General features: G+C 42.4%; 1 protein-coding gene across 4 annotated transcripts in view; it reads left to right on the forward strand.

Moving 5' to 3' along the window:
• FRMD4B (FERM domain containing 4B) overlaps positions 1 to 12,709 on the forward strand; it is a 163,410-nt gene that overhangs the window by 87,973 nt on the left and 62,728 nt on the right. For all 4 annotated transcript variants that reach the window (XM_023510692.1, XM_023510695.1, XM_023510694.1 and 1 more), the window contains exons 6-7: positions 2,629 to 2,685; positions 3,504 to 3,526. In XM_023510692.1, the coding sequence (XP_023366460.1) occupies positions 2,629 to 2,685; positions 3,504 to 3,526 (80 nt within the window). The remainder of the gene's footprint in view (positions 1 to 2,628; positions 2,686 to 3,503; positions 3,527 to 12,709) is intronic.

Raw genomic sequence — 12,709 nt, forward strand, 5'->3', positions numbered from 1 at the left:
TATTTTCTCCCCACTCTCTGGGGCTGCCAAGGCCTGGTACTTGCCATGCTTCAGTTCCTTCTTTCGGCATTTTTAATGTTTAATAACCCTTCTAGGGTAGAGAATTATTTGGCCGCTTTCGTAAGAGTATCTGCTTTAGGTCTTTTCATCTGTCTGCTGATTGTCCATTTACTAAATTGAGAATTGGTGTCTGGACTGTTTTTCAGGTGACTCATCTAAGGTTCTGATGAAGTAAGGGGGGAGCCCTGGGGTGTCAGAGGAGTCGGCAGTAATTTTCCATGTATTTTATTCATCTTTGGTGTTTTTGAGATCGTAAATAATGTACTTTTTTTCTCTTGTCTAAGATTTTAAGGCAAATGTGAGTTGACAAAACAGAGTTTTGGCTTGATTTCAGACTCAAAGATGTTTTTCAGTTCTCCTCTCAGCCCTCCTCCCTCTCCATGGGTTTCTTTTTCTTTGAACTTAAGGAATTCAACCTTTCCAAAATATAATTTTGATCAACACCCACCTCACCTGTTGGATTAACCATTTCATCATCTTTCACCAGATTAGAAAATCACTGTCTCTTGCCAAAAAGACAGAGGGCAATTGATTCCTGCAATCAACCTGGCTGCTCTTTGATTTCATAATCTGTTTCTAGAGATTATAGGCGAGCTTTGAATTCCAAGGCTTTGGGCCTGTCAGCTTTTGAAGCCAAAAACTTTGAAGCCTATCCTCTGCCTTAGGTTTCAGAAGGGAGGCCTGTATGCTGCAGGATGAAATTCAGGGCAACATGAATAACTATCACTGCTACCATTGTAACATCCTGGGTTTTGTTATTCATTTATTTTATTTTATGGCTTTTAAAATAATTATTATTAGTTTGGGTTTGGGAGAGGGTTGAGAACCCTAATCAAATCACTTGGAAACTGAGAGAAAAGCGTAATCCTTTCAGAAATCCTCACCGAGCATCACTGTCTCTATAAACCTACCTACTGTACATTTACTTTAAAACTACTTCATACTCTGCCCAGCACCCGTAGCACAGTGGGTATGGGGCCAGCCACGTACCCTGGAGCTGGCGGGTTCGAACCCAGCTTGGGCCAGCTAAACAACAATGACAACTGCACCAACAAAAAAAATAGCTGGGCATTGTAGTGGGCACCTGTAGTCCCAGCTACTTCGGAGGCTGAGGCAAGAGACTCACTTGAGTCCAAGAATTTGATGTTGCTGTGATCTGTCACACTGTGGCACTCTACTGAGGGCGACATAGTGAGACTCTGTCTCAAAAAAATAAAAAACAAACTACTTCATACTCTTCACTCTGTATAGTAGGAAACACTCCAGCTCAGATTCACGAGGTACAAGTGCATAAAAAAGAGTGCAGAGCAATTTTCAAGCCTGTGAGTTCCATGTTCTTAAACACTATGCCCATTTCAAGTCCTAATTATGAGGGACTTAGGCAAGGAGGTGGTAATGCAAAATTGTTTTTCCATGTGTTAATAATGCATACAAGCTAACATACCACCAAAAAAATGTTTCTCTCTATACCACTCACTGCTGTGATATAATTACATAAATCATCACACTAAAGAAATCAGTGAAGGCTCATGTGAGTATTATTAATAGAGGCAATACCCCGCCACACATACTTACACATCCTTACCTGTCTATTCAAAAAGCATTCTTTTTTTTTTTCTTTTTTTGAGACAGAGCCTCAAGCTGTCCCCCTGGGTAGAGTGCCGTAGCATCACAGCTCACAGCAACCTCCAGCTCCTGGGCTCAAGCGAGTCTCCTGCCTCTGCCTCCTAAGTAGCTGGGACCACAGGCGCCCGCCACAACGCCTGGCTATTTTTTTGGTTGCAGCCATCATTGTTGTTTGGTGGGTCCAGGCTGGATTCGAACTCGCCACCTTAGGTGTATGTGGCTGGCGCCTTAGCCACTTGAGCCACAGGTGCCGAGCCTCAAAAAGCATTCTTGTTAACTAAGGCTAAGGAGTCTAGTTTTTCTTTTAAATCGTAAGAATAAAAAAAAAAAATGATGAAAAAATGACAAGTTAGAGTTTATCACACTTCAATATTAAAACAAAAGAATTTTAGTCTTCAAAGCATTTGCAACAACTGATTTTTAAGGCTTCACATTTTATCTATAATAGTACCAATATTATCTCAATAGTATGTCATTGACACAGAAGTGAATTTATACTTTTAATAATATCACGTTGTGGGTACACTGAAATAACCATGCTGTGACACAGAAAAATAGTTATCTCAGGAAAACACTCAACAAATCTAGGAAAACCTGCCTGGCTTAAAAATGAACTTGTAGAGATAAAAAAAGTTGTCAGACTTTTTAGCCTCAAAGTCATTCTTATTTCTTCCTGAATACTGACCACTCTTTAAACAAAATCCCCCACAGCTGATTAAAACACACACACACACACACACACACACACACACACACACAATGTGGTTTCTTCTTAACCCTCAATGCGTCTCTCCACATCCCCCCCTTTCCCCTGCAATGGTATGATCTGCATTTGATCGTAAACTGGAGGTGCCAAGCTGTGACAGCTTCCCCAACTCCACAGCCATTTGCTACAACCTAGGGCAGCCCTGTGTTCAATGATGCTTTCCTTTCCTCCCACAGGGGCAGATTGAAGTAGACAGTGAAACCATCTTCAAGTTAGCAGCGCTTATTTTACAGGTAAGAATTGACAAACTACCTCTTACCAGCTCCGTTTTGTTTATTAGCTTTTGTTAACTGCCTGAAACTGAAACTTTTGCATGGACCAGTGTCTGCTGGATTTTTAAACTAGTTGGTTGTTTGCCAGTGAAAAATGTGAGCCACTGTCTTCTGTTGTGAAATAGTTTCATGAGCTATGGCGTGATAGTGTATGTTGCAGAGAAAATGTAGTTTACACTGCTCTGAGGGAGAGGAGTTAAAACCATATTCCTAGAAAAGAGCTCTGGGTTACTTAAGTTGGGGAGGCAACAGTTGTTACAGCAGCTGTAATTTTCATTTAAATTTAGTAACTTTTGTATACATTTTCATGAGGTTGAATAAAAGAGCCCTTTAGCTCTTAAAGGCCTTAGTAGCTGAAAAACACTGGGAGTAATACTTCCATGCTGGTTTAAAAAGTAAAGAGAAAACAAATAGTACGTGTTGATTTACCTGTATTGTGGTTTAAAAGATCTTTGTCCAGTCTAAAGAGTGTGCTACTTGAACAGAAAAGCATATATCATGAAACATAAAGGAAGAAAAAGTGATCTGTGCTTTTTCATATATAAATATATTTATTTGTTTCTTCTCTCAAGAGTAAGAAATATTCCTTCCAGGATTCTAGCATTTTCTTATCGATACCAAATTCTTCTCCATGGCCATAGAGAAGGTGTTGCTGATAAACACTCTTGAAAACAGAACTCAGGGATTGAACAGGGGGCAACGATCAAGATAAAATGCATTTAGCTTAACATAAATACATACTGATCATCTATCTTCTTCTTTCTTTTTTTTTTTTCCAGGAAGCCAAGGGAGATTATACCAGGTAATGATTCCTTTTCTGATATTACTATGCAAAAATAATCCCTAGCTAAATCATTTTATGCTGTTATTTTAAATGACAATGGATACGGAATCAAAGGAAAGTAGATCTCCAGGCTGGAGACGGAGATCTCTTCCCTCTTCAAATAGAGACCTATTCTTTTTGTGAATGAATCTGACCATGACGCTTTCTTACAGTTTTTCAAACCAGAATGACAGTGAATTATAATCAGAAGCCTTCCAAAGTTCTGTTTTCTATCATCTGTTAATTAGTGAGATGAAGAAATCTATAAAAAGCTTTGGTAGCTTGTGCTGATTTAAAAAAGAAAAATCTTACAATAATCCTGTGTTCGAAGAGTTATAATGTATGCACAAAAAGATTAAATCCATCAGCTGCTTAGTTAAGGGATTAATAGGGGCTTTCTTTTGCAGCTGCCCTGAAGGGGCCTCACCCTTCATACACTTGACCTAACAGTTGTATTGTTGCTGCCAAGACACTGGTTCTAACTGCCTCGCTGGCCACGTCCTCAGCCAGAGTTTATATTTGAATTCACCCCTTACCTGCTCCTTTCTGTCCCTTTAACGCAATAATTGGAGCTGTAGAAGCAGAAACGGTTAAAGGTGGAAGCAGAGCCTCTGTCCTCAGCCAATGACTCCATTGAAAGCCTCGTCTCTGCCATGTTAATGATCCACTCCTGGTAAACGTTACTTGTGGATTATTTACAGATCACCTAGTACTCATTCCCAGCCAAGTCTCTAAATAATGTGCTCTGTAACAGACTGGTAACAAAATAATGCCTCTCAAGCAGGAAAACGTCCAGTCTCGCAGTAAAACTTCACTTCAGACACTCCCAGCACTGTCCCTGTCTGCACGTTTGGGTTGATGGGATGGTCAGGAAGGCCACAGAACACCCTGCCATTTGCTCAGCACTCCCCCGCCACTTCTATTTTATGCTAAGTTTTTTATTTATTTTTTTAGGTTAAGAAATATGCTCTGAAGAAATCATTATAATCATCAGCAAACACCAATTTTTTTAATTGAAAGAAAATGGCAACGAGTAAAACAGGATGAAATAGTTTCTAGATTATTAATGTCAAATGCTGCTCTCTCTTTACTGTTGTCTCATTTCCTGGGAATATCAGATAGGCGAGGAATGCCGTCATTTATGGGTGTGATTCTGGAGTCAGTTTGTAAATGAGGGTTGCAGGGCCCAGGTCACACTCCACAGTCTGTAGATTTCTACCCCACTCTCCCTGACTCTCTCTGGGGTCACGGGTATGACCGACACCCTCTGTTTCTGAGTCAGGAAAAGGGTACCTGTGGCATGAGGACTACCGTGAGAATTAAATGTATGTCAACATTGTTCAGGACAGTATCTGGCCGATAGCAAGCTCTCCACACATTTTGGCTATTAGTGTTTTTTTTTTTTTTTTTGAGACGGAGCCTCAAGCTATCCCCCTGGGCAGAGTGCCGTGGCATTACAGCTCACAGCAACCTCCAACTCCTGGGCTCAAGCGAGTCTCCTGCCTCAGCCTCCCAAGTAGCTGGGACCACAGGTGCCCACCACAGCGCCCGGCCATTTTTTGGTTGCAGCCATCGTTGTTTGGCGGGCCCGGGCTGGGGATTCGAACCCACCACCTTAGGTGTATGTGGCTGGCGCCTTAGCCACTTGAGCCACAGGCACCGAGCCTATTAGTGTTAATTTAGTCTCATTATTATCATCATCACTAACGTAGTCGCTTGTCTACCTCTGAGGTGACTTTTAATACTAAGGTGGGTCTGAAGAAGTTGTAATAACCCACTGGGGGAAAGAACTGAAAGAGAAAGATTAATCTCCCAAACTTTCCTTAGGGGAAATCTCTTGCCTGTGGTAGAAGGCTTAATTAAAAGGGACAGTCCTGGCTGGAAGCAGTGACCACGCCTGTAATCCTAGCACTGGGGAAGCAGAGGAGGGAGGATCCCTTGAGCTTAGGAGTTCAAGACCAGCCTGAGCAAGAGTGAGACCCCTGTCTCTACTAAAAATAGGAAAATTAGGCCAGGCATGATGGCTCACGACCTGTAATCCCAGTACTTGGGTGGCCAGGCAGTGATTGTTTGAGCTCACGGGTTTGAGAACAGCCTGAGCCAAAGCAAGACCGCGTCTCTAAAAAAAGCCGGGTTTTGTGGCAGGCACCTGTAGTCTCAGCTACTTGGGAGGCTGAGGCAAGAGGATTGGTTAAACCCAGGAGTTTGAAGTTGCTATGAACGGTGATGCCACAGCACTCCACCAAGGGTGACTCAAAAAAAAAAAAATTAAAAAAATTAAAAATAAATAAATAAAAATTGGAAAATTAGCTGGGCATTGTGGTGGGCACCTATAATCCCAGCTACTAGGGAAGCTGAGGCAAGAGGATCACTTGAGCCCAAGAATTTGAGGTAGCTGTGAGCTATGACTCTATGGCATAGGATGACAGAGTGAGTCTCAAAAAATAAATAAATAAGGACAGCTCTTCTGTAGGCCAGGCACTTTAGCCCTAGGACTTTACAGCTGGTGAGTTAATTCTGGCCCAATCCAACCCTTTGTTTGCCTTCATCTTGTTCTTGGTAGTTTCCTTAGTGATCACTGGGCTGACGAAGGGGCATACGCTGTTTTGGAATTGTCTAAACTCTGCTGAGCGGTAGAGAGCGCATGGGACGACAGTCACGCAGCCTGGCAGGGGCCACCTGTCTTTTCTTAGCCATGGTTCCCTCATCTATAATGGGGTTAAAGTAACAGTTTTGCATGGCGGTTTTGAGGAGACCAGTGATGTGGGAGGACCATGTAAATTATAAATTGTTTCACGAGTGTTGGTTGTTGCTAACAGTGGTGAAAGAAATAACAACAAATGTGAACTTTGGTCATAACGGCTTGTGATGGCGCAGAAATTTTGGTCCATTGCTACCGCTCTCTCCTGATCTCCTTCTCTCCTTAATAGACAGCAACATAGTTTTCCTCTGAAGTTTTGTTTTAAAAAATAAAATACCAAAAATAAACAAATAAATAAATATAAAATACCATGAGGCGATGTGATGGCAGTTAAAGCCGACCTTAGAATCTGACAGCCTGTTTCAAATGCCAGGTCTGCCATGTGTTAACATCTCTGTGTAATCTTGAACAAATTAAACTCTTTATGCCTCAGTTTCCTCATCTGTAAAATGGGATTTATAACAATAGTAGACACTCCATAGAATTGCTGTGATGATTAAATGAATTGAACGTCCTACAGTTGCCACTTACATAGTCCACCAAATTGATGGACATGACTCACCATTTCCCTGTTGTTACAAAGTATAAGTTGTTTCCCGTTTCTTGCTAATATAAATACTGCTGTGAGGAATGCCTTTGTGTATTTTGGACTGTTGTTATTTGCGATTATTTTCTGAAAATTTTCAGGTAGGAAAAAGCAAAGGGAAATTCCTTAAAGGAAGCAAAGTGCTGACAAAGTGTATGTGTTCTTGATACCACTCAGTTTCAGTTATAGGAAATTCATAGCTTCATCCAATAAGCATCACTAAGTGCCTAAAATGTGTCAGCACTAGTGTAGGCGTTGAGGATGTGAAGATAAATACAGCAGGGCCTTTTCCAAGGGAACTGGACCTCTGTCAAGGGCTGTCTTAGTGGTGATCCCAGATTATACTTCTCTGTTGGGTGGCATGTTGGTGGCTGCAGCTCCTGGCTTGTAGAACTTCACCAATTTTTTCACTGAGATTTAAACATGGGCCAAGAAATGTCCCCAAACGCCTTCTAGATAGGGTGAGAAGGGCTTTTTCAATTAAAGCAGTGACTGAACACCTAATTCTGAAGGCTGCTCTGGCCCACTCCTCGGGAATATCCCCTTCTTTCTGGAACTTAGCATTTCCAAAGCTGACCTCACCAACATTCCAGCCTCCAAACCAACTCCCCTTCTGTGGTCTCCCATTAAATTACATCTCCATTCTCTGTTGAGTCATCTCTAAGGATTTCCCCTTTCTCTTCCCACCTTTCTCCCATCTCCCAAACAGCTCCCTCCATGCCTTCTGTTGACCAGCACCAAAGCTTCCCTGGCCCCCATGCTCCTTCACTCAACTTGACTGTAAAAGTACATGTGTATGTATAAGTTGCGTGTTGTAGCTAACAATGGTGTGCTTAATATGCTTAATATGACATTATTTTAAATGTCCACCATTCACTCCCACCACAGTAGTTCTCATCTCTACTTAACATAGCAATGTATGTAAAATTTAGATCCAGTGAAATTGTCACATTGCCAGTGAGTTCCCAGATCTGTTCTGATTCCGCCACACATTACTGCCTGTGCATAACCTCCAGTTATCTTCCTAAGACAGACTGAATCATTGATCTTTACTTCTAGAAGTCCTTTGCAAGGCCAGGCACAGTGGCTTACTCCTGTAATCCTAGCACTCTGGGAGGCTGAGTTTGGTAAATCCCTTGAGTTCAGGAGCCCGAGTAAGAGGGAGACCCTATCTCTACAAAAAATTAAAAAAAAAAAAAAAAACTAACCTGGCATTGTGGCCAGTACCTATAGCCCCACCTACTTAGGAGGCTGAGACAGGAGGATCGCTTGAACCCAGAAGTTGGAGGTTGCTGTGAGCTAGACTGATGTCATAACACTCTAGCCTGGGCAAAAGAGTGAGACTGTCTTATAAAAGAAAAAATACATATCCCTTGCACAGAGATGCCTGCCTGCCAACACCCAGCCTGGCATTCAAAGCCCTGCTCCATCTGCATTACACATTTTATCTCCCCTGATCTATTGTTGATACTCCATAACATCCATCCGCTCAGGCCTCTCTTCTTCTTTTTCCCCATCCGCTCATGCCGTTCTCCCCCCCCCCCACCCGTTCTTCTCTTTTCCCCCACGTACCCTGTGGTGTTTTACCTTCACCGCTTTGCTGGAATTCTCCTTTCTAGTACCTTTCAAAACAACAGTCCTCCCCATTTTATTTTGCTTCCTGCCACGTTTCCTTCAGAGTATTTTAAGTTAACATTATCATAACCAGTAGGAAACCCTGTTCTCTGAAAGTTAATTAAAATAGTGAAGTGGGGACTTCCATTTTCTTTAAATAGCTGAATTTCCAAGTCAGCCCTTAAACTGCAAAGATAACAAGCTACTGGGTAACACAGCACAGACAAACAGAGAATTCCTAAAAGCTGACAGGGCAAGAAGGCGAGGCTTTATCATGCAGCCGCCAGCCAGCCGCACATGAGTTTGTAAAAGAAACAAAGTTTTTGTGTTTTTTTTCCCTTAAGATCCTGAACCCTGGAAGTTACCAAGTAACTATGTACTGAAGGTGCTTCTGCTTCTTAAAAAATGTGAATGGCTACAATTTTCAGTTTAGTGCCGGGCCAGAATGAGAGCATATTTACATGCACCTTCAAACGGGAAGGAAGTATTCTCCATTTACAGCTGTGCTACAAAAATGCAGCTGTTTCCCATGGGAAAGGAACTTCTTTGAATGCCTTGAGAGTAATTAATGAAGGGAGGGGAGGAAAATCAAAGGCTTTCAAGAAATTGGCACCTTAGTTCTTATACCTCTGGAGCACTTAAAGCTCTAAAACAATTCCATTTCCAGGACCCTTTAAGATTAGTTACAATAATAAAAATATCAGTTCCCATAGGCTATGTGCTATGCTGAATACTTACATCAGGGGTCCTCAAATTTTTTCAACAGGGGGCCAGTTCACTGTCTCTCAGACTGTTGGAGGGCCAAACTGCAGGCCTTGGGATGAGTTGGCTGCTAAGCAGGACAGGCAGCTGTGGCAAAAACACCAGGCGGGCCACATGTGGCCCTCGGGCCGTGTTTGAGGATGCCTGACTTATATCAAAGGAAAGGAGCTTTGAGCTTTGAAATTTAACTGCTTGGGTTCACATCCAGGCCCAACCACTTGCTGTATAACTGTGGGTAACTAGCCTAACCTCTGTGGAACTCCATTTGTCTTAATAAGTGCCACTTGGCATTGTTATGGTAATTATTAGTATGTTCAACCCTAAGAGCAGTTCTGTGATCCGCCTTATTATTGCCTCCATTCTACAGATAGGAAAACTGAGCACTGGTCACACAGCTAAGCAGGAGCAGATCGGGACGCCGCACTGCACGCCCTTAATACCCTGACAGGAGTTTCCTTTTGTCCATCCCAACAGATTTATAAGAATCTTTGCCTTCTTTGCTAGCAGAAGAAAGAAGGCTGGCTGACTTGACAGAAATTGGACATTTCTGTCTTATTTCAGACCAGGCTCTTCTTTAATTAATCAACAAAATGCTTTTGTGTGGAGGAAAAAAAGAACTGTTGGGAAGTGGTTTTTCTCCCTATGATACTCGGTTAAAAGTTAAACAGAATTCACCAAGTTTTCTTCATGAGGTTTTCAATCTGCTTGATGCGCTCTGTGAACCTCTGAGAAGGGAGCACGTAGGCAGGGTTTCCACATTCATTTGTCCCCGATGTCTGCACACGTTGTTGGACCAATGTTCTAAGGACTTGACTTTCTTAATTACAGAATCAGGGTAGGAGTCAGCCTTTGCACTTCACAGCCTAAATGCTTGATGCAACCAAAGGAAAACAGAACCCCCAAGTTCCCACCTTTTTATATCTTTAAAAAGCTATTAACACCACAGAGGATGGTTCTATGCAGGAATAACTGTCTTGATGCATTTGGGCTGTCAGTTGCCTTCTCCCCTGGACTGGACCAGGCACGACATGCCCACAGCTGCTTGGTACTGAAGTGGAACTCAGCCTAGTTGGCCTTTCCAGATATGGCCTGGACTTTGGCTTGTATAGAATTCATGCTGTATAGAAAACAGCATGGCGTGAACTCCTTCCTCTCCTCAAAGTGCAGACCATCCCGAATCTACCGGGACTAAGGGATGACACTGTGGGGGAGGAATTCTACATTCTATCACTGATAAGCATTGCAGGGCCCTCTGGTTTGGTTCTGGAATCACGGAGTGATACGGCTACACGTAACAATACAGTTTTGTTATCTGTGTTCACATGGCTAATGCAGTTAATCCATTTTTTTGTGTGTGATCAGGAAGGACACAGTGAACCACACATACAGGAAGAAGGGATAAAGCTTCGGGGCCTCAAGTGGGCCATAAATAATTTTCACTTGTCTAATAGGAAGTTTCCCAGGAGAAAAACAGATTTATTTGACTTCCCATCCTTTTGCAAGAAAATACTGCCTATGTTCATTTTTTTATGTACCTTTTTTTAAACTCTAGATTTGTATGAGAGGTAACTTTTTTAAATTGTGAGTAAATATACATAGCATATAAATTACCATCTCATCCATTTTCAAATGTATGGTTGTATGGTTTGGTAATGTTCACATTATTCTGAAACCAATCTCCAGAACTTTTTATCTTTCAAACCTCAAATTCTGGTCCTGTTACATGACAACTGTACATCCCCCAACTCCTGGTCCCTTGGCAATCACCATTCTGTTTTCTGTCCCTATGAATTTGATGAGAGGTAAAAATATTTTTATTTTAAATTCTTACAGATTTTCATGTTCACCTGCTTAACCAACCTGAGTCATTCTCAGGGACTGTATTTCTTCTACCAGGTAATAAAAGAGTTGAAGGTTCAAAATAGACCTGATCGCTGTCTTCAGAGAACTGGATAACATTAAGAAAAATCTCTCATCACATTTTAATTCTCATTAAAAGTCTTTTAGACTTGAAAAAACTAGAGTTTGGCAGTCGGTCACCATCAAGCATACAGATGGGCAGAGTAATTTGTCCTCTGTTACAAGTTTGGCTGCAGACAGAAGCGTCATGACAAAAGAATTATAGCAGAGAGGACCCGGAGCTCCCCGGAACGCAAGGTCTCCTGCCTCAGGAGGCATCTTTGGTAGAGAAGGGGCTGACCCAAATTCCACTGGACCGGTCACGATGTGAGAAGAGCAAGTTTTAAGGCTGAACTTCTGCCAGTTACTGTAAATTCTGTCAAACCAATCCAGAAACTGCTTACAACCTGGGACTAGGCAAGTTCCTTCCAAAGCTCTTTTCCCATGTCATTTGTTACAAAACTTAGGGTTGCCAGATTTAGAGAAAAAAAAATTTTTTTTTGAATTTTTTAATACAGAGGATTAAATTTGAATTTCAGATGAACAATGAATAATTTTTAGTATAAGTATATTCAAAGTATTTAATCTGGCAACTCTTACATGGACCTCCCCCAGGAACTCTTCTCAGTGGTGGTAAACCTCACCACCTGCCTGGTCTGACCGGGGTAGGAAAAAAATGTTAGGTAAAACCTTTGGTTTTGTGCACTGCCACTGGGAAAGAAGGGACACGCTTATTGACCATAGGCAGGTTCCCTCCCAGTAGTCTGGTGTGGTATTCCCAAGTACCTCTGTGGCAGGTATTGTTATAGTGAGGAAATCCAGGCTTAGAAAGTTTAGTTTTTCTGAGACCGCAAAACTCCCAGGAACAGGGAGTCTTGGGACTGACTCCAGTTCTACATCCCAAATCTTATGTCTATGGCTGTTTGGCTGGTTGATCTTTTGAATTTTTCCTAAGTGTGTGCTGGCTGCCCATCTACTTTGGTAGGAGGTGGGCAAATAGGTAACCGTTCTAAACTTCAACTTCCTTATCCACAATTAGAGTGCCTATGTCTTGGGTTGCTGTGAGGGATAAATGAGTTCTTGTAAGTAAAATGTAAGCCCTTGTCACACACAATGGTTTCCTTTAAAGCCAAAAGGATTTGTTGTCCTATGAAAGAGAAGCTGAGAAGTCCAAGGGAGCTGGCAAACCAGGGGCAGCCTGGACATGCATGCTTACACTTGAATCCCACCCACCCTGGACACCCACCTCTAGGAGCGTCTTTAGCCAAGATGCAGGCTGGGCCAGCGGCTCCCCACCTTTCACAGAAGCAGTGGGACACCCTTAGCTTTAGCCAAAGGCCAGGAGAAAGCTCCTCCTGAAATTCCTTCAGTTCTCACTTTTCACTCTGTAAATAGTTACAACCTGATTTGGCTTCAGGTGTGATCAAGAAATGTTTAAATGGGCTCGGCGCCTATAGCTCAACCGGCTAAGGCGCCAGCCACGTACACCTAAGGTGGCGGGTTTGAATCCCCAGCCCGGACCGCCAAACAACAATGACGGCTGCAACCAAAAAATAGCCGGGCGTTGTGGCGGGCGCCTGTGGTCCCAGCTACTTGGGAG

Source organism: Otolemur garnettii, unplaced genomic scaffold (assembly GCF_000181295.1).
Source record: "Otolemur garnettii isolate 467f Iridium unplaced genomic scaffold, OtoGar3 scaffold00015, whole genome shotgun sequence".
NCBI lineage: Eukaryota > Metazoa > Chordata > Mammalia > Primates > Galagidae > Otolemur > Otolemur garnettii.